This window comes from Podarcis vaucheri (assembly GCF_965113315.1).
Source record: "Podarcis vaucheri genome assembly, chromosome: 13".
NCBI classification, from domain to species: Eukaryota; Metazoa; Chordata; class Lepidosauria; order Squamata; family Lacertidae; genus Podarcis; species Podarcis vaucheri.
Genome location: NC_138751.1, coordinates 28,236,561 through 28,263,512, shown reverse-complemented (window position 1 = coordinate 28,263,512; position 26,952 = coordinate 28,236,561). Strand labels below are relative to the sequence as shown.

The following is a 26,952-nucleotide window of genomic DNA, read 5'->3' as shown; positions in this document are numbered from 1 at the left end:
AAACCTGAAAAAAACACTTCAGCCATTGCCACATCAAGCTAGATTTCTCCACATTAACTTTGCTTTTCATTGCCATGTTTGAATTCTGATAGGATGTGCCCAGTCATGCACATTTGTCACACATCAACCCCTCTGATGCTCCTGAACTCTCTATTTCTGATTCCGTCAGTCAATCTTCCTTCCCCCTTTTCTCCTCTCTCTCATCCTTCTAAAGTGAAACACCTGGTTTGATTTTGCTGAATGTACCAGCTCTGTTGTATTTTAGTAGATGTGTTTTTTAAGTAAAAAAAAAAAACCTTAAAAAAACCTTGTTCTTTAAAGTAAATTTCTTACAGTACTGATGTCTTTTTAAAAAAGAAAAAAAATGTTACCAGGGGTTAGGGAGGGAGACAGATTGTACTGTAAGAAGGTGAGACTGAGTGCATTTTTGCACTGTTGACAAAATGTGATATTCCAGATAGAAGTTCTTGTGAAAAAGGAATCATTTTTTTTCTAATATTTAAAGTGTTTTTGTAGATTTAAAAAAACTTTAAAATGCCAAAAAATATTAAAATGTACTGGATTTCGGTTTCTATTACTAAATGGGACTTGGCAAGCTCAGGATGCTTTTGGTTTCCTTAGAAGTTTTTGCTATTTGCACCAACATGGCAAGAACTTCAGCCTCAAGTCTAAATAGACTTAAAACTGTGGATCTCCCTCCCCTCCTTTTTTTTTTCCTTTTGTATAATAAAGAGCAAAAACAAAGCTTTTGTTCTCATGTCATTACTTGGAACATTAAAAAAAACTTGCAGGGAAAAGAGGATTTGAGGCTGTTTATATGGGTTGCTCTGTTCAAGTTGACCATATCTTTCATTTCTGGTGGATATACTAAGTGCTATTACTATTTTGCATTTTTTTGTGGTCCAGTAGAGCTGTGGACCTGGATATTGCCTTCCTCGAATGCAATCTGTTGCATCTCTGAAATACTGTACCTGAAATTAGAATTTGAGACTAATCCAGACAGCAAGGCAACATTTGTATCAACGCTTCTAAGGCACTCGGAGGCAATAAACTAAAGATGCAGTGGTGCCTCGCAAGATGAAATTAATCCGTTCCGCGAGTCTCTTCGTCTAGCAGTTTTTTCGTCTTGCAAAGCAACCCTATTAGCGGATTAGTGCTATTAGCGGTTTAGCGGCTATTAAAGGCTTAGTGGATTAGCGGCTAAAAGGCTATTAGCGGCTTAGCAGCTTAGAAAAAGGGGGGAAAGCGGGGGGAAATCGGAACACTCGCAAGACGTTTTCGTCTTGCAAAGCAAGCCCATAGGGAAAATCGTCTTGCGAAGCAGCTCAAAAACGGAAAACCCTTTCGTCTAGCGGGTTTTCCGTCTTGCGAGGCATTCGTCTTGCGGGGCACCACTGTATATCCCTCACAACACACTGAAATAGGTTAGGCTAAGAGACAGAGGGTGTGACTTGCCCAAGGCCATGAAGTGAGCTTTATGGTTGTATGAATATTTAAACCCAGACTGCAATTGTACACACACTTAATTTGGGGAGTAAATTCAGTGGCACCTACTTCTGAGTAAGCAAGCCTACCCAGTTAATGTCTTGGCTACTATTTTTTTCTTTGCAAAAGGTACTTGAGCGCAAGGCAGGTAAGTAGGCCTAAAGTCTGTTCTGAGAAAGATGGGCTAGACAATTTGAATTGAAATCCAGGCAAGTAGCTCTCTGGACTATGGCCCAAGTCGCTTTAAAGACTCATCCACTCTTAGAAATAATCACTGAATGTACATTATCTGAATGTTGCAGCCTACTAGGGCCTTCAGTTTCCCTCTTTGCCTGAAACATTCCTAGTTATTTTAACAGTTACTGCAGAGGTGGAGAACCTTTGGCCCACCAGATGATATTGGACTTCCATCAGCCTCAGTTTCAAGGTCCACTGCCCCCTTATCCTCTATAGCTGTGTTTCCCAAACTTGGGTATCTGTTTTGAACTACAATTCCTATCATCCCTGACCACTGGTCCTGCTAGCTAGGGATGGTGGGAGTTGTAGTCCAAGAACAGCCAGAGACACAAGTTTTGGAAACGCTGCTCTACAGCTACAGTGGTACCTCAGGTTAAGTACTTAATTTGTTCCGGAGGTCCGTACTTAACCTGAAACTGTTCTTAACCTGAAGCACCACTTTAGCTAATGAGGCCTCCTGCTGCTGCTGCCGCGCCACCAGAGCCCGGTTTCTGTTCTCATCCTGAAGCAAAGTTCTTAACCTGAAACACTATTTCTGGGTTAGCGGAGTCTGTAACCTGAAGCGTATGTAACCCGAGGTACCACTGTACTTTCATCAACAGCAAATAGCTCTTTCATTCTTCATGCCTCTTTCAGTGTGACCAAATGCCAGAGTTCTCCCTTTATGATAACTGGAAACCAAAGTGTGCTGTGAATGGGTGTGTGAAAGAAAATGGAACTGGGAGAGAACAGATACCTAGGATGGCAGCCATTTTGAGATCAGCTGCGGAAAGAATGGCACAGTATTAAAAGAGGTCTGCTCACCGCTTGGCTCCCGTGGCATCAATTTTACAAAATTATTAGTGGCAATAATCACATGGGATTCATAACTTAAATGCTGCAGCTGCTCCAACCCATGGACTCAGGTAAAATAAGCAGCTAGAACTATAACTTCCAGGGCAATCACACTGAGGAGCAGGGGCTATTGCTGATGCAGGAAAATTGGGAGCAGAGCAGTGGAGAATCTTGGTGTCTCAACTTTCATTGGCACGCTGTGTGACACCAAAATACAGCCCCCCTCCACTGCTGACCATTGGATTTCATGGTTGCGGCACGTGCTGTGGCACCCCAGAAGCTCCGCACCCAGTGCCACCAAACAAGTCCTCCTCTCCTAGAGCCACTTTTGAGCAGAACCACTTTTAAAACATACAAAGAGTCTTGTTGCATGAGACCAAAGGCCTGCAAAGTCCACCCCTCTGTTTCCCAAAGTGACCAACCAGATGCCTACAGGAGAATTACAAGCAGGGAATGAGGGCAATAGCTCCCTCCCCCATGTTGTTCCCTATCATGGAGCGAAGTTGTGTCCATCACCACATCTTGTGGAAGCAAATTTCAAAGTTTTAATTATGTGGTGTGTGAAGATGTGTTCCCTTTTGCCTATCCTGATTCTTCCACCGTACAGCATAAATTTATATACCTCTTTTATGGCCCGTCCCCCTTATTTGCCTTCTTTTCCAGACTAGTTACCTCCAAAGATTGTAAGGTCTCCTTGTAGGAACATTTGCTCTAACCGCCTGCCCCCTATTATGTTGATTGCTTTCTCATTCCTTGCTTGACCTGGTGGTCAGGGATGATAGTTGATGCAGCCCAATAGCATACTCTCCATCATTTATCTGATGAAAATAGGGACATCACATTCTATTATTACTACTAGTACTACTGGCACCCTGCCCATTTGACTGGGTTCCCCAGCCACTTCCAACATATGTAAAAGCATAATAAAACATGAAACATTTTTTAAAAACTTCCCTATACAAGGCTGCCTTCAGATGTCTTCTAAAGGTTGTATTGTTACTTATCTCCTTGGCTTGGGGGTCGCATAACTCCCATACCCTCCAACATTTATCTGATGAAAATAGGGACGTCCTAAGGGAAAGTGGGACATTTTGGGATCAAATCAGAAACCGGGGCAATTTCTGTAAATCCAGGACTGTCCCTGGAAGACAGGGACACTTGAAGGGTCTGCGAAAGTAGCGGCGCATTTTAACACCATAGAGCTGCATCTGTGACACGTTGGAGACCAGGCTAAATGCATGCTGCTGCTCCATTCTGAAAATTTAACAATGCCTAGCATGAAAGCTTGAGGCCTAGGTGTAAACTACTATCAGTGCCAGAATTCAGCCCTGGAACAAGTAGGGTTATAATCAAAAGGGTGTGTCTAAGAATGAGTAAAATACCTTCTCTCCCCCCCCCCTTCTGAATAGTCACACATTACAGTTTAAATTCAAGCATTTTGGTATTATTACATTTATTTATATTCCTCCTCTTTCCCTGGAAGGACTAAAAAATGGCTTACAACTAAAATAGAAACAGGAGTCTATTTTCCTTGTATACTCAACCCCTTTCCACTAGTCTTAGAATCTGAGCACTTGGAGATGATGGGCAAATCATATTTGGGCCTGTTTTACTCAACTAGCTTTGAACAGCTACTGTTGGGTAGTGGTGGTTTCAAATTAAGCAAGGAACGGAAGAGCAGACAACTGTGGCTGAGGTTGATGGGAGCCAGAGTCCGACAACTTGTGGAAGGCCACAGGTTCCCCTCCGCTGTGAGGATTTCAGCAAGATAAATGCAGATGATGTGGCTTGAATATTAAATGATGACTCTAAATGCTAGGTAGGGGTAGTAACCTTACTCCACGGACTACTGCCTGAGTACATAGGCCCTTCCGCCAATGTGAAGGCTATTAACCACATGCTGTCTGCCTTTACAGTAGCCTGTGTTGCACTGATTTGAAACAGGCTGTTGTTTATTAAGTTAGTGATAAGCTGCAGGCAGGGGGAGAATGATAACATATTGTAGGGAAATGTAAATTGTAGGGAAATGGAAAAGCCCCTTGGGTGGAGGCAACTAAAATCAGGGAATCTGCTGGGGGAGGGGCACTTTATCCTTTCCCTACCTGCTTCTTTGCCAGTTCCAAAATCCCTCCTCCAGCAGCTGTCTGTTACATGCTTTTAATGCACTGGCAAAGCTATTGAGGGATATTAGAGCAGAGAAACAGTCATCGCCTTCACACACCAAACCACCACATCCACTACCTTACCGCTCAATATCATCTTCTGTTTTCCTCATCTAAAACCAGCAAGCTATCATTACATGCACTTGCACATATCATGTAGTTTGGGCATCATTGCTCATTGTTATGCATTTTATGTTGCACTAGTGTCAAGCTACATGCACACACATATATTTAGCTTTGAAAGATCCAGAGGAAGTGGTCTGAGGAATTCCAGCTCAAGCAACATATGAACATTCTTTTAAAGACATCCCAAAGGCAATTTACTAGGTAAACAACTTCTAAATAATCCTGTTTAGGATTCGTTCGCATAGAGTAGCTGCAATTAGAAAGGAAACCTTTTGTGTGCCAAAGTTGTGAACATGTTGGAATGTTGGAAGGAGGAAGACTGACACATTCCATGATGCTCCGTTTAGAATGATGCTCTTTAGAAGAAAACTAAACTGGGGCTGCCTAGCAACCATTGCCAGGCAGAACAACCTCCCTGCTTTCAGAGCATCATTGCCACCAATATATCTGTGGGAGAGAAGACCCAAACTGGAAATAAGCAGAGGTGTTTGAAGGTCAGAAGAAGGAAGGAAATCTTTATATTGGAGAAAGGTGCCTTTTGGTGACACCAAATGGGAGGAGTGGTGGCTGGATGGAGCTGAAGAGTAATCTAAACCAAAAGCGGGGTTTAACTGTGAGAGTATATGGTCACCAGGACTGTCAGGGACCAAAGTTTAGCCTTATTGGTTGGCACTGGGCAAATCTTTGTACATATTAGCCTTTATAAGACCATGTTGGGTTATGAAAGATTACCCATGGGGCACTGCTTTTACTGGCTAAAATTAGCCATAAAAGCTCCAAAAAGCCCGCTTTATTGTTGGTTTGGAATGGAGGCTTAGTCTATCATGTTCTTGTACTACTTGAAAGCTTCCCTTCCAGACCTTGACAAAGGCCCCACACCAAAACGTGGGGCCACCACACCACACTCGACCAGCTATGAGTATTCTGCCAGTAAGAAGATGCAAAGCAGCAGACAGGTAGGAGGGGGACTTGACTGTTCCATAACTGGAGCAAGGCCCTCTTAAACTGCCATCTTCACAACTGTATGGTTCTGCCCAGTACACAGTGCAAAGGACTAAATATCCTACTGTAATACTTGATTTTTATTTCTATGCCAATGTTGTATGTTGTTCTGGTAATTTTTCAGAGAAGCAATACATAACAATTACCCCTTTAAAATAAAATAAGAAAAGTTGGTTTCTGATTGTTAGAAAAACCTTCTGTACCCTAAGTAATTTTTAAAAGCCGCATATTATTTTTTCTGTGACAGCACACAAAATCTGTGGGCTTGAAGAAAGCAGTCTAACCTGTCAATATTAGCACACTTAAATTTTCTACAGTTACAAATTCTTTAAGATGACTAAAACCAAGTTCTACAGAACCTGATTTCCGACATGTTATTATCACGACTGTTATATCCACCCACCCAAGCAGAGAAGTGGCATTCTATAAAGACGTTCTATAAAGACTGGCATTTTTCAATGTGGGGCTTGGATTTCAGAAGCTTGACCCTTAAACTGGCACCCATCCAAATGCGTGTGCTGTTGGGGAGATGGAGCTAGAGGTTGGGACATTTCGATCGAGCGGGACACTCAATTTGGTGTGAATTGGGGAGAGAAAGAATAGGAGACATGCCAAGACACAAGCCTGGAAACAGAAATCCCTCTCATCCTGCCACTGCTCGCTCAGGGGCACTATTCTCTCCCCCCCCCATCTTTTCCTACTTTATGGGTTCCAGAGTTGAAAGTCTGAAAATAATGTCCGAGCCCCGCAGTAGTGAGTGACTCCCTCTCTCTGCAAACAGCTCTCTGCACCTGCTCAGAGGTGCTTTAAAACAATATTAATAATACCGATGATGTGTCCCTGCGTTGATTTAGCGCAGGCACTGAAGACGAGTGGCCAGAGCGCTGCGTCCCTTCGGCCAGTCCGTGGCACCCGAACGACAAGGTAGCCGCCAGCAGCAAACAGCAGCAGCACCAGCTCCTCGCGCACAACCTTGAATGACGAGAGATAGAGAGAGGGAGGGAGAGGCGGGCGAGAGGGGGAAGTAGGAGGAGCAGGAGGCCGCGCCGATTGGCCTCTCTGCGCCGCTCCGAGCTCTCGCATTGGGCGCTGCGGCTCACCCGCCTCCCTCTCCCCTGTCCTCCGGCAGGTCCCGCCCCCTTGCCGGAGCCAACAAGTTAGGTTGCGCGCCTATTGCAAAAGGTGCCTCTCCCCCCCCCCAACCCGCCTTTCCCTTCCCTTATTGCTGCTGCTGCCGCCGCCGCCGCCAATGTTGGTGCTGCCGCCGCCGCCGCTGCCGCTGCGGAGAAGGAGGTGGACGTGCTAGGCCGGAGCGCCCTGCCCACTGCCGCCGTCCCTGTGTCCCCTTCCTCCTGCCGGGGGCCTTGCGCTGAGCTGGGGCCCGGCGGGGAGGGGGCATGGCTGCTTCGCCTGGGGCCCGGCAGGCCGCCTGGGGGGCAGGCACGGGCAATCGGGGAAGGGGGACCCGGTGGTGAGGGGACTCCTCCTCCTCCTCTTCCTGCCTGTGCGTGGGGTAAGTCCACGGGGTGGGGTGGGATGCTGCTTGCCTCCAGCCCCTCTCTCTGCAAATCCCTCTGTGTGTGCCTATGTGGGGGTGCTGTGGGAGGAGTTAGGGGTGCGCAGAGAGGAAAGGGTGGGGTGGAGGAAGGAGGGGGGTGGAGGAGAGGTTGGGGAGGGTAAACAAGTGTGGGGCGCTGGGAGCAAAAGGAAGGGGTTCGGGGTTTTATTTTTTTGGAGGGGGATTAAGGTGCGCCTTGTTAGTTTGCATGGCTTTAAACGGAAATTAAGATGACTCCATGGAGGAGCAGTTGTTAAACTGGCTGGCTCAACAGAGTCTTTATTTCTTCTCGTCCCCAAATGTTCACATTCGGTGTATCTCTGTCAGGGAGCAAAACAATAGCGAGGGCTGTTGCATCCATGCCTTTCCCAGAAGCATCTGGCTGGATGCAGGGTGCTGGGCTGGACAGACCTTTGACCTGATCCAGCGGGACACTTTTTCTCTTTCCCCCCCTCCTTTGCTCTCTCAGAAAGGATTAGGGAAATTCCTGATAGATGAGATCTGCTGAGAGCCAGTGTGGGGCAGTGGTTGGGCTGTTAGACCAGTGAGACCCAGGTTCGAATCTACCCCTCAGCCGTGAAACTTGCCACTGGGTGACCTTGGGCCTGCCACCCTCCCTTAACACAGTTGTTGTGCAGATAAAAGGGGAGAAAGAGAAGCATGTGTGCTGCCCTAAACTCCTTGAAAGACGTGGGTTATAAATTGTAATCATCCAGCTAACTATACTTTGATCCATACCTCCATGTGCATTGGCATGGTATCCCTGGATACCAGATGCTGGGGGGCATCCAGTGGGCAAGGGCTGCTGCCCTCATGCCCTGCTTGTAAGCTTCAAGGGTATCTGCCCAGCTGCTGCTGGATTTCGGGTACCATTGCTCTGGTATGGCAGTTGTTCAGCAAGCAGAGAAGAGGAGGATGTTAAAGTGAGCCTGGGTTTTTCTGGGGGTGGAAAGAGAGTCAGCTATGGGATGTGGCTGGCAAGTCGTCTTGTGGGATGGAGTGCTTAAAGTGGGTTTGAGGGGCTAGCAAGTGAAATAAGCAGTTAAGTTATGTTGCAGAGGGGAGAAAGGTGTGGTGGTATTCAGGGTGGGGCAGGGGAAGAGAAAGATTGGGAAAGCAGCTATAAGTCTTAAGGAAGGGATTAGAAAGTAAATAAGTGGGGCGGGAGAGGAAGTTAATGAGAATGCAGCAATTAAATAGGGTGTGGGGGATATTGAGTTTGAAACAGTGGGGTTGACAACATTGTGGTTGAAGGAAGGAGACCGGGCAGAGAAGTGATATGCTTTGGCAGGGGTCAGGCCCAGGTCTGTTTTTGGGTGTGTGGGTGTGCTGAAGATAGGATTAAAAGGTTAAGATGAACTGGCCATGATAGGAGGAGACTTCCGGGGGAAACGTAGTAGCAGGAGTAAAGATGTGAGTTCATGGTAGAATCATAGAGTTGGAAGAGACCCCATGGATCACCTAGTCCAATCCCCTGCATTGCAGGAATTGCAGCTAAAGAATTCATGACCAGTGGCCATTCAACCTCTGCTTTAAAATCTGCATTGAAGGAGAGGCCACCACTTTCCAAGGTAGTCTGTGCTGCTGCTGCCTTACTGGTAGGTAAAAAGAGGCAGGAAAAGAGGGGTATGCTTTGGTGCCTGTGTGATGTAAAGGCAGTGAGAAACCTAGAATATGGGCTTGATCTAAAGCAGTGTTTCCCAAACTTGTGTCTCTGGCTGTTTTTGGACTACAGCTCCCAGCATCCCTAGCTAGCAGGACTAGTGGCCAGGGATGATGGGAATTGTAGTTCACAAAACAGAGTTGGGAAACGCTGATCCAAAATGACAACTCTTGTAGTTTGGACAAGCTGGCCCACAAAGTACCGTTGTCTTCAGAAACTCAGATGGGCTGAGTCTTCACCAGGTGCATGTAAAAAAGTGTGTGTGTGTGTGTATTGGAACATGCCCATCCCACCACTAACTCAGTTGTTTTGCCAGGTATGATTTCAAGCGGATCTCACTCCCAGAACCTGTTTCCAGAATATGGGAAGTAATAAGCACAAAAGGGTGCCTCTGAGCAGACCTAGAGTGCATTACTCTCACTGGGTGTTTTTTTAAGTGCACATTTAGCTTATTACTATTATTTTATAAAATATATATAGCAAAGGGCAAACAATATACCAAAGAAAATAACAGAAAGCACTCATATTGTACACAACACAGATTCCAGCAGGAAGAAAGAAACTATATTGCTGTGTTGAGTAATGGCAGCCTGCCCACCACATGTATCGGGGATTAGGACATCCAGGTGAGAGAGAATTTTGTTCTGCAGTGGGGATTTGTGCCTGAGCCCTTCTCTACCACCAAAATGCTTCTGGATCTGTGTCATGCTCCCAAATTATACCCTGCTTAAGGGAGTGGGGAAGAACAGTTTCCTAATGAAACAGTCACTTTGTTTAATCACGTTGTGGAGACACAACTTTTCAGGATCAGAATTGGTCATGGGTTCTATGGCTTCGAGCAACCTTTTCCAACCTATTTCCGACCGTGGCTCACTTGCGACCTTGTTTCCTTCCTGTGCCATTCCCCTTGGGCGTGGCCAGGGGCGCAGGGAGGCAGCTACCCTCCCCCAATACCATTTTTTTGCTCTGTAAGACTCACTTTTTCCCTCCTAAAAAGTAAGGGGAAATGTGTGTGCGTCTTATGGAGCGAATGCAGGCTGCGCAGCTATCCCAGAAGCCAGTACAGCAAGAGGGATCGCTGATTTCGCTGTGCAGTGATCCCTCTTGCTATTCTGGCTTCTGGGATTCAGAATTTTTTTTTTCTTGTTTTCCTCCTCCAAAAACTAGGTGCATCTTACGGTCTGGTGCGTCTTATAGAGCAAAAAATACGGGTAAGTAAAAATCAATACAAATATGAGGTTCTGGCCCCCCAAAAAGTCCTGGCTACACCTATGGCCCCCCAGCCTACTGGTAGAAAGGTAGCTATTTAAATGTTTTGTTTGTAAATAGAACAGGTTTTGTTTAATTTTTTTTATAATTTATACAAAGTACAATTATACATAAAATGATAGCAACATAATGAAATGTTGTTGAAGCAGAAAAACATGGAATTATGGAACGGGAAGGGACCACAAGGGTCATCTTTCTAGTGCACCCCCTGCAATGTAGGAAACTCAGCTGAAGTATCCACGACAGATGGCCATCCAGCCTCCGCTTAGATACCTTCAAGGAAGGAGAGTCTGGAACCTCCATCTTCCATGTATTATAAAAAGGAAACAACAGTTATTTGATGCATATGGGGACAGCTACTGAGGTCAACCCTCACTGACCTGGTGCAAAGAGATTTTGTCTTCTGGAGGAGTCCTGGCTGCCTAGATAAAACATGACCGTCCCCCCCCCGCCCCCCTTACCGGGGGTAAGACCCACTGAACTCAGTGCTACTTTCTTCTGAGTAGGCACTTAGTTATTTACTTGATGCAAGTCAGCAGCACCAGGCGGCCCTGCTCAGCTAGGCGCTGGGGTGGATTTCACCCTGCGCTTTGCAGAGCTGGGCCGACACTGCCGATGGGCCCTGCGCCCCTCAGCAACATCCGAAGACACTGATCTGCTAGGTGCTGGAGTGGATTGCACCCTGCACCTTGCAGAGTCAGGCCCAGGCTGCCACCGGGCCCAGAACTAGTGGCAGCAACAAGCAGCTCTGGCTCGCCCAGCCTTACCCATTGCCACCCAACCACCGCACTTACCTGATCTGGCGGCTCTGGATTGCGAGCTCTTCTGGTCAAAATGGGAGCCTCAGCAATTGCCCTCTCCCGCCGGAAACAAGCCAGGATTGCTCCAAGAAAATGCACGTGGCAAATAGGAGCATTAGGCCCTGGTGGGCTGCTTCCTTACCCACTTGTGATTGGCCAAGTAGATAGCCAGCCAATCAGGATTTTTTTAAAATAAAAAAAGGATTCCCCCCCCCTTTTCACTTCTCTTTGAGGCCCCCTAACCTTGTGCTGTGGTCCCCGATTTACACATTTTCCACCCATGGCCCCCATGGAATATTCTGAGCCCCCTCCAGGGGGCCACATGTCCCCCAATTAGGAAACACTTACTTAGAGAAACCTTTCCCAGTCTTGGTTCCCCAGGTGCTGGACTACAACTCCCATCATCCCTGACCATTGGCCCTGTTTAGGGATGATGGGAGTTGTAGTCCAACAACATCTGAGGACCCAAGTTCGGGAAGGACTGCTCTCAAGGGTTTAAGTTAAGGGAGGCAGAAATTGGAGTGTTCTGACAGTGCATTCTAAATTGGGAGTATGGGGTGTATTGGGGTTGATATGGTGGCATGCGTGCAGAGAGGCACTCGATTGACACAGGAGTGCAGCAGAATGGTGGGGAAGGGTATCGAGGTGAGGAGGAGAAACAGCTTTGCAGAATGGGTTGGGAATGCTGAGTCAGGGAGCAGAGGAAGACCATGTGATGGGGCTTGAGAGTTGGCTGAGAGGCCTGGTGGAGGAGAAAGTTATGTGAGGTTCAGGGGAAGCTATACGAAATAGGCAAACCAGCCTCACATCTAAGGTTTGGAGTGGGCTACGGTATGTCAAGACATGTCTGAAATAGATAGCCAATGAAAACTGATAAAACCCCCTATTAATTGCTTCCTTCCTTCCTTGCAAGCCCTCAAAGGTTATGGGCTGAGGTTGAGGGGCTGGTGGTCGGTGAGAACAGTTATTCTAGGTCTCACTTTCCTTATATTGCTGTGCTTCCTGCTGATGGTTCCCCTAAAAAAAAAGTCCCCTTCCTGTTGGGACCAACTCCCCCTTTGGCTTCTGGTCTAGACAGGGTGGGGGGTATCCTTCTGATTCCAGATGGCTGGCCGCAGGGAGGCATTGGAGGAAAGGAGGCTCCCATAGTGTCTGGATTTTGTTTGCCCATTGTTAGGCTAATGAAGCCTGTGTCTGGTGTCGAAGTAGCCCTTCTCCCAACAATAGGGGACTAGGAAGAGCCTCAAGTTATTGGCAGGCCCTGCAAGCTGGCCCATTCTTTGTCAGCTAGCTTCCCCCACCCTCCCTGTATTATGCCAAACCTTCCATATCTGGCTTTCCCTTCGGTGGCGGATGGCAGCCTCTGGTCCTTGCTTCAATAGGGAATATGGCAAGAGAGGAAGACAAGTGAGATGTGATTTAAAGAGCGGTACCAGTCTACTTGCCTCTGTAGGTATCCCAGCTGAAGATGGCCACTTGAGAAGAGGTTACTTCTACACCCCTAGTTAGTTTTGGTGTTTGAAAGGGGATATAGGTTTGCATGCATTTTACATGTGCATGCATCAATTTGCCTGTCTGTCTGTCTGTCTTATATCCTGCCATTACTCCCAAAGAGCTCAGAGCAGCAAACACGTCATGTGTGCGCGTGTGTAAACATTCTCTCAAGCACTGATTTCAGGGTTACCACTATCTTCTGCTGATCAAATGCCTCGGTAAATTGGAATGTTTCAAAATTCCTTCTGAGAGTCTGGTTTCCTTTTTAGTTATGACTGCAGCATTGATAACAAGATTCCAAACTTTCAGATGTCAAGACCCCTAAAAAATGGAAAAGGAGAAGCGCCAGACTCAGAAAAGAGTAAAATTATACACACACATTTTTCAGTTCTTGATTTTGTTCATGTTGGTGTCAAATTTCTAGGTGCCTGGCACAGCTAGGGGATTCATTCTCATGTTCTCTCTCTCTCAACACACCTATAAATACTATATAACAAAATACCAGCCTGAGTACAAGGATAGAACAAATTGAAAAGGCCAGATAGTCTTTAAAATATAGGAAATAAACTTTTGAGATGCACAGATTCCTTCTTCATGTTTGGATATTTTAGAGCAACTTTTTTGTCTGTATCACTAATACATAGATTCTTTCCCCCATCTCCAAAATGAGCCAGCAGTGTGGCGGTTCCATCTTCCAAGCACTCTTCCCTTTCCATGGTTGCCTCCCTGTATTCATTTTACCGACACAGGCTGTGGCTTTCCTTGAGGGCCCTCGGCAGGAGAGGGTGAGTCAGCAGGAACTTCTGGATCCTGGAAATGGCCGTGGGTCCAACACACAGGGAGAATTGCTGTGATTTGGACAGACTGTTGCTCTCATTGATGGGGACTTTTGCCTGCATCCTCTTAATGAACCCTTTTGAAGACCGGTCCCTTCTCCTGTCTTGTCTTTTGTAGAAGGAGGAGGGGCTTGATGATGGATCAGGGAGGTAACTGGGAAGGCAGTGGCCCAGGAATGGAGTCTTGACTATTTTCAGATTTCTGTTTTTCCCTCCTTCTTGGTCCTCCCTGCATTGGGTAGACAGCATTGCTTTAATCTGTCAGTTTTCTCCTTTGCATGCATTTGTCTTGTATGTCACAATCTGTTAATGGTGCCAGCGTTTTTTGATACAAAGAACACAGGCAGTTTTGGGATGGTCAGCCAGTTTGCTTTCTGCTTTGTGTAGGACCCTTGTCCATTGGAGGCAGTGGGAGATGTGCTTTCTTTTCTCCCTCATATGCACTTCTCTTCTCTCCCCTCCTTTGCATTGCGAGATCAGTTCATAGCTGCAGCTAGGGATGCAGTCTTTGGGGGGATTGTGGAGGCTGTAACTGAGTGAAGCTTTCGTGGACAAGATTTGGTGAGTGGGATTTACTCCCACTTAAGACAACTGTTTTTGGAGGCAGAGATTAGACAGTCTAGCTCAAACCTGGACCAGGGGAATAAGTGTCCCTCTATTGTTTGGTGGCAAAGCCGTCTGCTCATGACTCACTATAGGCTGGTGGTGCAAGCTGACTTGGGGATAATCCTGGGTTGAGGTAGCAGGTGCTGTGTGCTAAACCATTAAGTTGGATTTTGTGTCCTTAGGAATCATGCCGATTTGCATAACTTTATTTTCTCATTCTTGCCGCTTGGCATAACTTAATCTGGCTTTGCTAGTCATGGAGGGTGCAAAGACCCAGAAACCCCATCCCCAAGCACTGAATCTTACTAATTGTGCTCTCTGCTGCTGAGATTCCAGCAGGCATTGTTGCTATCAAGACACATAACCACAAGGGCTAGAAGCCTCTCCAGCGATAGGTTGCCTGTTAAAATAAAATTAAAAATGTGAAACTGAGATTCTCGGCCATATTCAGAACTATATTCTGTGTTCTCTGCCTTGTCTGTGCTCCTCCAGAATCACAGCCCTGCTCTCTTTAATCTGTTTCAACTCAGTCTTTGGATTTATTGCCGGGCTTTGTGCATGTCCCAGTTCTGTGGTAGGAGAAGCAATTGTGGAATTTGATGCTCGCTATGTGCAGCATCTTGAAAATCTCAGCTTTTCATGTCATCTTAAAAAAAAACCCAAAAACACCAAACCCTCTAGCATTTATGACTGTAGAAGCAAGCTTGAAAGTGTGTGTTCAGTGCCTGGTGAAGGAGCCAGAGAAGCGACTGAGCAGCAGATTCAGTTCTAGATGGGTAACGCTATGCGGTATAGCAAAAACAACCGGGTGTCATGGACTGGCTAGAAACAGAGGAGTGGTGGGAGGTACCAGCTGGGGAACCCCAAAGGGATGAAAGTTCAGGCCTAGGGGATTGGTGGTGGGGCGACGGGAGGGAAGTGGTGGTCAGAGGGAGAAGACTGTGAGGAGGAGGTGCCGGAAACTGAAGAGGTAACAGGGTTTAGTGAGCAGGAAGAGTCTATGGCAGAAAGAAGTTCAGGATCAGACGCAGCAGAGGAGGGAGGCCAAGAAGCAGAGATGAGTCAGGCTGGTGAAGGAACCAGAGTGTGTGACCCTCCTGCTACAACAAGCTCCCCTCCTCCATCGTCTCCTAGAACCAGGGGAGGTGTGAGGCAGGAGAAGCAAAGACAGGCATACCGGCGTAGTCTCAGATTGCTTGGGTAGGACCTGGGAAAGGAGGAGACATAGGCAGCTGTGGGAAGGTGGGGAGCTTCAGTCTCCACAGCTGCCTCATAGGAGCAAGACCTACCGAGAAACGTTACGCACAGAAACTCCATTACCTAACCCAATATACACTGGTACCTTGGTTTAAGAACAGTTTAGTTTATGAACATCTTGGATTAAGAACGCTGCAAACTGGAAGTAGGTGTTTTGGTTTGTGAACTTTGCCTTGGAAGCAGAACATGTTCCGCTTTCTGTTGAGTGTGTTCCGTTTGTAAATTGAGTCCCCCGCTGCTATGGGAAAGCACGCCTTGGTTTAAGAATGCTTTGGTTTAAGAACAGACTTCTGGAATGGATTAACAAGGTAGCTTCAGGCAAGCCACTCTCTCTCAGCTCCAGTCCCTAATGTGCAGTGTGCAGGTGGTAAGTGTTGACTTGCCTTGCAGAGCTCTTGTATGGGTTGCAAGAAGATTAAACGCTTGAAGAGTTTGGGCATTATATGAACACTTAAATGCTCTTATTGGAAAGGAGAGGGGAATGCAGCAAAAGGGCCAGGGATTGGAAGCAGTCCAGTCACAATGCAGAAGGTTATTGTGGCACAGGGAGCTGGATATGGTGAGTGCTGCTGGCTGCCAGGGAGAGAGAATGGTACGCACACAACAAATTGAGTCACACCATGGTGTGGCTGGAGGTTGTGTGGTGGCATGTGGTTATGATATGCCCAGTGTCCCTTCTGGAACCATGGGAGGAGCTGCAGCCTTTCAGGTAAGGAGGTTGCGAGGCAAAGGGGGACAAGGACATCAGGCAGACACTGCAAAGGGGGGAAGAAACTTTACAGACCAGGTCAGAAAGCTATGACCATCACTATTATTTAGATTTGTTCCTTGCCTCTTCAAACAAACCGGCTTAACAGTGGCTCTGTTTTGTTTCTATTTCTAGAGTCAGGCTGTTGTTAAACAGTTCTACATGATATAGGTGGGGTTTTTAAGCTCTCAGATGGAAAACTGGAAAAAAGTTCTTTTTATAATATGCATATACTATAATATATGCATATTATATGCTTATATAATATACTTGCTAGCAAATTATTTAATCTGCTTACCGAGGCTGCAATGTTTAGTTGGTTGTTGCATTAGATTAATCAATTAAACTTTTTTGGCAATTTCAGAGGTGCCCTCAACCAGGCAGTAGATGATAATGATAATAATAATAATAATAATAATAATAATAATAATAAGGCTTGCATAAACTACAGAAGGCAGGTGCCATCTTCAAAGAAGCATTCTCCATTCTCTTTCAAACAGAAGGGAATACACTGAGAATGGTGTCTGCTGCACCAGCTAAAAGCATTGTTTCCTTCTCTCTCTCTCTCTCTCTCTCTCTCTCTCTCTCTCTCTCTCTGTCTCCAGAGCCGTGGTTTAGTATGTAGGTGCTTCTAAATTAATATATAGTTGTTTAGAATTCACATTACTGTCCTCTTTTTCCAACCCACAAGCCCATCCTCCGGCTTGAATTGAGATTGCAGCCTGACCACCGAATCCTGTCTTGTCTTCGCAGGGGGATCCCTTCCCATTTCAGCCTGGCCTCTGCTATGTTGCGTTCTCCGCATCTTCTCCAATAGCTTTTGCAAATGAAAATGGAGGAAATGACTTTGTCGGGCCTGGATAACAGCAAGTTGGAGGTAAGTTGCCTCCCTTGAGGCTGAAAGGCTTCTTACAAGGATTTGGAGGGAGTAGTGCCATCAAAGGCAGGCAGAAATTGATGGGTTCATGAAAAGCCTGAGATGGAGGACCTGTTCTCCTAGGTACAGAAGTTCATGCCAGTGTGGTGTAGTGGTTAAGAGCGGTAGGCTCGTAATCTGGTGAACCGGGTTCGCTTCCCCACTCCTCCACATGCAGCTGCTGGGTGACCTTGGGCCAGTCACACTCCTCTGAAGTCTCTCAGCCTCACTCACCTCACAGAGTGTTTGTTGTGGGGGAGGAAGGGAAAGGAGAATGTTAGCCGCTTTGAGACTCCTTAGGGTAGTGATAAAGCGAGATATCAAATCCAAATCCAAACTCTTCATGCAAGCCAGGACTTTAACCCCAGAGCCTTTCCATCGTGAGAGTTGCTGGAAGGATATTAGAAATTGGAATTCCCCCCCCCCCCTTTTAATAAAGAGACTTCATCCTTTGTATTGATTGTGTGTTGGAAGCACAACGTATTCTGACATATATTAGGAATATTGATTCATTTTGCATGGTTACAATTTCACAGCCTTGCTGCCATTTCTTTTGACTTGGTGCCCCGGGAATTTAGAATGAGGCTACACTCACTCTTGTTTCTGTGCTTTACCTCTGAGTAGACTTAACTAGGATTGTACTGCAGTGTAGGCAATTCTGGGTGACCCTTTACGACTGGTTCAAATGACTTGTGTGTCCTGGGGTGTGGAAGTGCAAGCCACTTGCATATCCTGTCCGACACCTTCCCCTTCACTTTATCATGTCTGAGACAGCGGTTGGTCTGCCTTAAAAAAAAAAGCCATGAAGAACGATTGAAGTCTTCCAGGCAGTGTTTGGATTGTAGATGCTGCTTGTATTCTTGAGAACAGAGTTGGGGAGTGAGGGGGGGACATGGCTAGTGGAAATCCTCTTAGCAGGATGCAGCAATGTACATCAATTCGGCTGGATAACTTGGTCGGTACAGCCTGAGACTCTGAATCCCAGAGTCGTGGGTTTGAGCCCCACACTGGGCGAAAGATTCCTGCATTTCAGGGGGTTGGGCTAGATGACCCTTGGGGCCCCTTCCAACTCTATAATTCCAGAGTGTGTTCTGGGTGCTGAACTCTGGACTGGAATCAGATTCTGAGGCTTAAACCATGGGAAATGGGTGCTGCTCCCTGTTCAACCTTGCTCTTGTTCTCTACGGCTCTCACTGGCCTTGTTCTTGGTCTTCTTGCTTCCTAGGCTGTGGCTCATGATATCTATACAGACTTGATTGAGGATGCCTGCCTGGGCTTGTGCTTTGAGGTTCACCGGGCTGTCAAATGTGGCTATTTCTTTTTGGATGACACAGATCCTGAGAGTATGAAGGACTTTGGTAAGTATGTGTTGCAGCCAATCATTCCCCCACCCCCACCCCACTGCCCCTTACCAGAAATCCAGCATAGATTTTTAAAGGGTGCTTCTTTGTTTTAATGCCTTGAGTTTAATCCATGAGTAGGCAAACTAAGGCTCAGGGGCCGGATCCGGCCCAATCGCCTTCTTAATCCGGCCCGCAGACGGTCCGGGAATCAGCGTGTTTCTACATGAGTAGAATGTGTGCTTTTATTTAAAATGCATCTCTGGGTTATGTGTGGGGCATAGGAATTTATTCATTTCCCCGAAAAAATATAGTCCGCCCCACAAGGTCTGAGGGACAGTGGACCCACCCCCTGCTGAAAAAGTTTGCTGACCCCTGACTCTAATCCGATTCCTTGATTAAATTTGTGCTCAAGCATATATTTAATGCGAGCACAGCTGCCAAAAGTTCGTTTGTTCATTTTCCTTTTTTAAAAAATTATTATTTTTTCTCTCTCTCCCCCGCCCCCCCGCCTTCTAAAGTGAGTGATTTAAGAAGCCACTCATAATGGTGGGCTGCAGAATTTTATGCTTGGGGAAAGGGACGGTGGTTAAATCCAGACCACAGCGTGGCACATACAAAGAGCAGGGGAACTGCAGAATAGTGCCTGCAGAACGAATTGCTACAGAGGCAATACGTTCCGTGCTGCAAGGAACTTGCATGAGGGGAGCTTGGTGGCAGGATGAGCTTAAAGTCGCCTGGGAAATCTTTTGCTCGAGACTGCAGGATTTAAGAAGAGTGGTTTGGTGAATTAGTGGGGTCCCCCAGCTGGTGCCCCCCACCACTCCTTTGGATTCAGCCAGTCCCTCCCCACCCTCCCACTTGATGAACCATCTCCCATTTCTTCCCTACTCCCAGAAATTGTAGATCAGCCGGGACTGGATATCTTTGGCCAGGTCTACAACCAGTGGAAGAACAAGGAATGTGTTTGCCCAAACTGCAGCCGAAGCATTGCCGCCTCCCGCTTCGCCCCACACTTGGAGAAGTGCCTTGGCATGGGCCGGAACAGCAGCCGCATTGCCAATAGGAGGTGAGGTCTAAGAATCGAAGCCTTGCCTGAAAACCAGACCTCTCAAAATGGTGTTTCGGGTGAGAAGGCCGAGGGTAGGATTTCTGGAAGAAGGAACAAATGCCAAAAACGGGTGAACTTTTGGCTTCCGGTTCATACCAGGTTGTGCATACCCTGTGCTTAAAACAATTTTTTGATGTCTTTGCCGTGCTGAACCTAAATTCTGCGCCGCTAAGAAGCTTACATGGCATGGCTGGAAAATAGCAATTGCCTGGTCTGGTCTGGTCTGGAGTTGTGGCTAAGAGAGGGTTCAAATCTTGCCTCTGCCCCTGACCTTCCCAAGTCCAAATGGCTTTGGTAAAGCTGCTGTTCTCTGTCCTGACCCTTCTTTACTTCTTCTCCCCATCCCCGGTCTTCCATATGGGGATCATTACATCATTACACAGAATTCAAAGGGATATTGAAAGGGAGTCCTGAGGGGTTTTGTGTGAATTGCTGTAAATGCTCACGAAGTGTTAAAATTGCAATGGCATATTTAAGAACCTGCTGCTGGTGACAAATCAGAAGAAAGTGTGTCTTTGGCTTTGACTCTGCTTGCTCCATTACACTGTATCCTAATAGCAGGGTTTTCAAACTTTCCACCAACAGGGACCCCTTTTTAAAATTCCCTTTTTTGGCAAGAACCCTCTTGCCTTGTTGGCATGGGTGTGGGAGCAGCTTCTAGGGCCACGTGCTCAGTTCATGTAGATATTTGCCAGTCTTGCTTGGGGGCTTCACCTCTTTGTGGGAACTGGGAATGTGTCATGGAGCACAGCCTTATGCCTGCACTTTGCAGAGGAAGCCAGTGGTGGGAACACAGGCATTCCTGTTAGTTACGAATCGGCCTTCAGACTTTTCCTCCTCCCACCGCAAAGCTGTCTAGCTCACTTTCTTTTTTTTCTTCCTGTTCCTTTTGCTATAGGATAGCAAGCAGTAACAACATGAACAAATCCGAGAGTGACCAAGAAGACAATGACGATATAAATGATAATGACTGGTCATATGGATCCGAGAAGAAAGGTAAGACAAGGAAGGGGTTTGGCGGTGTATTATTTATTCTATTTATAAATAGCATATTCTGTACAGTCTTCTGGCTTACAACAATAAAACCTCAAAGGAAAGGGTGTTCAAAAATACGGATAAACCAAACCGTAACTTGACGAAAACGGGAATGATTTACAGATGGAACAAAATAAATTCCTTTAGGTGGGCAGATAAGGTTTTAGAGGAGGGACCGGTCTAACAGATGCAGATGTTGCTGAACCACAACTCCTGCCATCCTTGACAATGGACCATGTTAGGGCTGATGGGAGTTGAAGTCTAGCAACATCTGGATGGCCACAGGTTCCCCATAGGCATCTCTGGCCTGTGGGAGCATGTAGCCCAGTTCAAAAGTTGTCCATTTGCATCAGGTGTTTGGCTTTATAAAGAAAGCACAGGACAGGGTAAATAGCCTGGAAACACTAGACAGAATTGGGTTTGTTCTTTTTTTTCAGATTGGTAGGCCAAGGCTTTATCATGTTGATGAATATCATCATCTGACTTAGAATATCATTGTGCAGCATTCTGTCTACAGTGTTTCCCAAACTTGAGGTCTCCAGCTGTTTTTGGACTACAACTCACATCATCTCTAGCTAGCAGGACCGGTGGTCAGGAACAATGGGAATTGTATTCCAGAAACAGATGGAGACCCAAGTTTGGGAAACGCTGGAAGGTTTTGTGGAAAGCATTTGTCAGAACTACCCCTTGAGCTAACAGAGACTGTGCTTTGTTCTTGGGGTGTTTTGTTAAAATAGTCTCGTCTCTTTTCCTTCCTAGCAAAAAAGAGAAAATCAGATAAGGTAAGACCATCGTTATGCATACTGGCACAATTAAATGAGATGTACCTTTTCTAACTTTTTTTGCAAAGAGCGATCAGTACAGGAGAAAACTTGAAAGACACACATCCCTTGTGCATGTGAGCAGACCTGCTGGTTTCCCTCAACTTTCTCGATCTTAACCTATATGCCGAATGTTGCTTGCCAAATCTTGGGAAGTTTGGGGGAGGCTGTTGATGGAGAGCGCTGCATCCTTTGGAATGGCCTGGTAGTAGATTTTACTCACACTTGTTCTGATTGGCAGCTTTTCAGGAGGATCCCCTCCAGCAGCTAGCTGAGTGATTCTGGTCCCCAACTCTATTGCACAAAGATCCTGTAAATATACTTCTGTGTACCTGGATGCTTCTTTCTAATTTTTTACTGCTAGACAGCAAGCGCACCTGTTCTGTTGGTTATGGAAAGGAGTGCTCGGCTTTTGGGGCTCGATAACTTTGGCCATTTGACCACTACCTTCCTCTGATGTCACTTTTCTTTTCCTTTTTTTAAAAAATAAATTTTATTAGGGTTTATAGAGAAAAATACATAATTTAATATCGAAACATATTTTCCCCTCCTTTTTTTTTTTTTTTTTTTGGTCCAAACTAAGACTTTAAATATAGTAAAAGCATAAAGAGAAGGGGAGGGAGAGAGTGAAAGGAATAAAGAAATAGAAATAGAAAAGAGGTTAAGAAAGAGAGAGAGAGAAATAAAATTCAGAAGGTAAGGGACTTCTGATTCTTCATCTGTCAGCTATATATAAACAATATTCACTTCACCCACTCCAATATAATACCTAGCAAAGCCACTTTCCATAAACAAGTATTATCTTCAATCCTCAACTCCAAATGTCATTATTTCTTGTTCTTTTTCACTCCAAAAGCCTACGGGAGTTTTCCAATCTTTTAACAAATGTTAGCAATGACTTTTCCCTGATTAAACATGTCAGTTTCGCCATCTCCACTAAGTCCGTTATTTTAACAGCCATTCTTCCGTTGCTGGTAACAATGGGTCCTTCCATCTTTCTGCATATAAAAGTCTCAGAGCCGTAATCGTATATTGAAGCAAAGTTCCATAGTCCCGTCTGATGTCACTTTTCAAGGTTAGCAGTAAGGTGTTGGTTTTTTTTAAATGACCCTTTGCTGCTCTTCTCCTTTTGTTTCAGAATCCCAACTCGCCCCGACGATCCAAGTCCCTGAAACATAAAAATGGTGAGTGCATTATGTGTGTTGGTTCTCTTCGCTCATTCCCTCCTTACATACTATAGCAGCATTTCCTGGGCTCCTTAAGCATACTTCTCTGTGTTAATTAAAATCTGGCATCCAAGTAGATTGGGGTTGACAGGGATGGCCTTTAAATTGGATGGCCTTTAAATTGGTCTGACAGGTTGGGAGAGAGGGTTTTTTAAAACACACACACATAATTTGGAACTTTCAAATGGGGCCTAATACGCCACATATGTGGCTATCTGGGATGATGATTATGTGTGTAGCAGTTCTTTAGACCAGATGCAGATGGAGCCAGTGGAAAGAGGGTGTTGCAAAAAATACCTGGGAACAGGTATTATGCAGGACAGCTCTGAGACCACAATGCAGAATGGGGAACCTGCTTGGAGATGCATGATAGCTCAGTTGGTAGAACATGAGACTCCTAATCTTAGGGTTGTGAGTTCGAGCCTCACATTGGGCGAAATATTCCTGTGTTGCAGGGAGTTGGACTAGGTGACCCTTGCGGTCCCTTCCAACTGTATGATCCTATGACACTCAGCCTATCCCTCAACTCATCACTTGCCCTTGCGTTCCTTCCTAATAAGCTCTCAGTGCTGCCGGGAGAGTAAAATGGGGAGATGGGAACTTTGTGGCCTTCCAGATGTCACTGTACTCTGACATCCACCAGCCACAGCTCGCATGGCCAATGGTCAGTTACATTGAGAATTGTAGACCAGCAACATCTGGTGGTTGATAGTTTCTTCACCCTTGGAACAAAGTGAGCTTTTCAACTGCGCTGGATGCATATTATGCTGTGTTTGTGTGTGTGTTACTATACAAAGATAAAATAGACCAGGCATGTCCAACCAGTCAACAACTTTGCTGAAGGCTCCCCCAAGAAAGCTCAACAAGTTTGGTCAATCCAATGGGGTTTTTTTTTACAGTGGGAATAGATCGCAGTCTCTTAGGAGTTGGACATGCCTGAAATATACAAATGAAATTCATGGTTTTGCATCCCAAGTTCTTGTTTTGTGCATTTCCTAAGGTGGAGGCCAGACATCACTATTAATATGCATCCTCTTTTTTTCTTTTTCTTTTTCCCCTTCCCTAGGGGAACTGAGTGGTAACTCGGACCCATTTAAGGTGAGTTTAGCTTGTCTCTGTAGCTCTTTACTTCTCGTGTCCTGCTTCAGAGGACTTCAGGAGACCATAGAGCTGATCTGCATAGCTGTCCACTGGGGTCTGAGTGGACTTTCAAGGGCCGCAGTATGGGAGCCACTGTGAATAGAGAATGCCCTTGGAGAATTGGGCCAAAAAGCAATCGCTCTTATTTGTGTAACCTCTAAAGTGCCTTGGTTTGTGTGTATTCTGTTTCAATAGTATAACAACTCTGCTGGAATCAACTATGAAACGCTGGGCCCTGAGGAGCTCCGTACTTTGCTCACTACGGTGAGTACCAGAATTTCCTTCTGCCTCTTGCTCTCGTGCACCATCAGCTGCAAGGGTTGCCTGTTAACTATGACTTTCTTTGCTATTGACTGCAATAAAAAGACTTGCTTACTATGGCTTCCTACCAGAACCTCTTTTGTGAAATCACAGCATCCAAGTCAGTGATAGCCGGAGGGCCCGTGACCTCTCTTAGCCAAGCCCCACGGTGTGTTCGGTGGATAGATTAGCTATTTGCAATGAAATACTACCTTTAATATTTGTTTAGCCCCAACTGACTTGTTTGTTAGGGTGTGCGGAACAGGAGCAGCAGAGGAGGCAGCACAGGCAAGGCTCTGTAGGGTTAGGTTTTGAAGCACAAGGTCAGCCTGGATAGCTCAGTTGGTTTAGAGCACGGGGCTGATAAACAGGTTGCAGGTTCAATCCCCGTATGGGACAGTGCATATTCCTGCATTCCAGGGGGTTGGACTAGATGATCCTCAGGGTCCCTTCCAACTCTTAAAAGTCTGCGAAGGTTGCCGCAAAGGCCTTGACTAGCAACGTGGAGATGACGGTGGCTGACGGAGGTGTGAAAGAAAGCTGTGTGCGCAGGAATATATATTGATGCACTCTGTGAGCTGCTGCCTAGGCCTTGGCGTGGGTCCTCTCAGGTTTCCTTGTTTTTACCCCCATGGAGTGGTATCGAGCTTGCCAGGGATCATGGCTTTACTCTCTTACCTTTCCCCTACTCTGAGTGGGAACGTTCCTCCACGTCTCTCTTCTCCACCTCCCAAGTAGGGTTGTTCATAGCTTCCTTGAGCCTCCCATACCTCACAGGGCCACCTCATGAGTTCCCTTGCTTCCAGGTAGGCCATATTGGCTCACCCGCCTCCACATTCCCAATAACTTTCTATCCTCCTCCTTCAGCCCCTCTTGGAGCCACTGTAACTTTTGTTTTTATCCCGGCTGTCCTTCTGAGAACTCTACCTGCATTTAGAATGTTGCTCCTCAATTTCTGGTGGCAAAAATTATTCTTACAACCCCCTCCCCCCGTTTACTTTCCAGAATGTGTAAAAGTAAGAATCGCCTTCCATCAGAACTCCCTTCCCGCCCCCCAATACATTTGCGTGAGACACTGTTTTGAGTGCCACCTTGATTAGGAAAGGCCAGAGTGACAACATAAGCAGAGGTGAAATAGGTAGCCTCCTCTGAGAGGTGGGCACGTTTGGTTTGCAGGGAACAGCTAATAAATTCCTTATTCCCCAGTTCTGTTATACCATACAGTTAGAGCATTAGTGGTATCATGCTTGGCTGAAAGGGGCCAGCCCACTTCTGTCATACTTGGTGGACTTTGATTTGTTCGCTGCTACACGCTTTTAATTTGTTGACGCCGTCTATTTCCTTCTCCATAGCAATGTGGGGTGATATCTGAGCACACCAAGAAGATGTGTACACGGTGAGAGCAGCCCTTCCTTCTACTTTCTTGAGCCCCATAACCTCTTTCCGTTCCTCTGCCGGTGCAACCGTTCCCAGGTCACAAGGAGAGTGGGAGGTATTCACGACTGCCTGCTTGGGGTGGCTGGGTGGAAGTCCAGGTTAACTGCGATGGATCTGAAAGAACACCCACACCATGATCCGTTCGCTGCCGTTGACTCAGAATTTACGCTCAGGGCCAAAACATGTCCTGGAAGCCAGGTTGGGGTGTGTGTGTATTTCCTGTTGGATTAGCTCGCAAACTGCTTGCACAGGCCGAAGGTGGAAGTGGAAATCTTCCCGACTCTTCAATATACCCTTGCAACTTGCTGTTGCTGGTTTGCCTGTCACAATGCACCTTTTTTTGCTGGTCATTTATCAGTAGCTTAAAAGGGAACTAGCTCTTAATGAGTTTGCGGAGGTTTCTTTGTCTGCTTGCTTGGAAGAGACTGGGAGTGGCCGCTGAGACCATATAACACTGGTCCTGAAAGACCTACATTGGCTCCCAGTACATTTCTGAGCACAATTCAAAGTGTTGGTGCTGACCTTTAAAGCCCTAAATGGCCTCGGGCCAGTATACCTGAAGGAACATCACCACCCACATCGTTCAACCTGGACACTGAGTTCCAGCTCTGAGGGCCTTATGGTGGTTCCCTCACTACAAGAAGTGAGGTTACAGGGAACCAGGCAGAGGGCCTTCTCGGTGGTGGTGCCCGCCCTGTAGAATGTTCTCCCATGATATGTCAAGGAAATAAACAATTATCTGACTTTTAGAAGACATCTGAAGGCAGCCCTGTTTAGGGAAGTTTTAATGTTTGATGTTTAATCGCTTTATTATTATTAATCATAATATTCTGTTGGGAGCTGCCCACAGTGGCTGGGGAAACCCAGCCAGATGGGTGGGGCATAATTATTATTATTATTATTATTATTATTATTATTATTATTATTATTAGTTTAAGTTACCACACGTCGCCCAGCAAACAGTTGCTTACAAACCTGCCTTAGTCATTGTCATAGGACAGATTCAGACCACTGGAAACTGTGCAGGAACTGCTGAAAAAAATAACTGTATGATTCCTGTAACCAGCAAATTAAGCCCAGTGTTACCACCACCACCTCCCAGTCTCCCCAGAATTATGACTGGCTGTGGAAAGATGTTGGCATTGGACTTGACTGCCTGTCGGGGTGATGGATAACTTCCTTCCCAGATGGCAATGGGTGCCATGTGTTCAGTTGCCAAGTGCCCACCATAGTGCTTGCTGGTCTGCCGTTTATGCTCCCAGTTGATTGGGCTCATTGGTATCCATTTAAGCCCAGTGCTTGTGTGCTGCTTCTGATATCTTAACCCTGGTGAAGAGACTGGGAGTTGTCCACCAGCTTGTGTTTCCAACCTCCCTTCTACCATGAAAGTTTTGCCTTCGCTTCTCTTGTCAGCCTGAACACTAATGGGTTGGCAAATGTTGGTGTAAGACATAATTGTACACTATGGCTAAAACCTTATCAGAGAAGAGAGGGAAGTCTGAATATCATACAGGAGTGTACAGATCCACAGACCCATGCATTTGACAGG

The 26,952-nt window shown here is 46.2% G+C and overlaps 1 protein-coding gene across 4 annotated transcripts in view; it reads left to right on the top strand.

Moving 5' to 3' along the window:
- Positions 1-5,250: 5,250 nt before the first annotated feature.
- Positions 5,251-26,952, top strand: part of ATXN7L3 (ataxin 7 like 3) — a 28,333-nt gene continuing 6,631 nt past the window's right edge. Inside the window, exons 1-10 of one of the 4 annotated variants that reach the window (XM_082194267.1) lie at positions 5,251-5,375; positions 16,831-16,954; positions 18,219-18,351; positions 19,231-19,402; positions 20,343-20,440; positions 21,239-21,261; positions 22,439-22,484; positions 23,593-23,624; positions 23,862-23,930; positions 25,319-25,362. In XM_082194267.1, coding sequence (XP_082050393.1) covers positions 16,904-16,954; positions 18,219-18,351; positions 19,231-19,402; positions 20,343-20,440; positions 21,239-21,261; positions 22,439-22,484; positions 23,593-23,624; positions 23,862-23,930; positions 25,319-25,362 — 668 coding nt within the window. In that variant the 5' untranslated portion in view covers positions 5,251-5,375; positions 16,831-16,903. Of the gene's footprint in view, positions 5,376-5,702; positions 5,801-7,040; positions 7,360-16,830; positions 16,955-18,218; positions 18,352-19,230; positions 19,403-20,342; positions 20,441-21,238; positions 21,262-22,438; positions 22,485-23,592; positions 23,625-23,861; positions 23,931-25,318; positions 25,363-26,952 lie in introns of those variants that run through there. The other 3 variants (XM_082194268.1, XM_082194269.1, XM_082194266.1) reach the window with 3 other exon arrangements.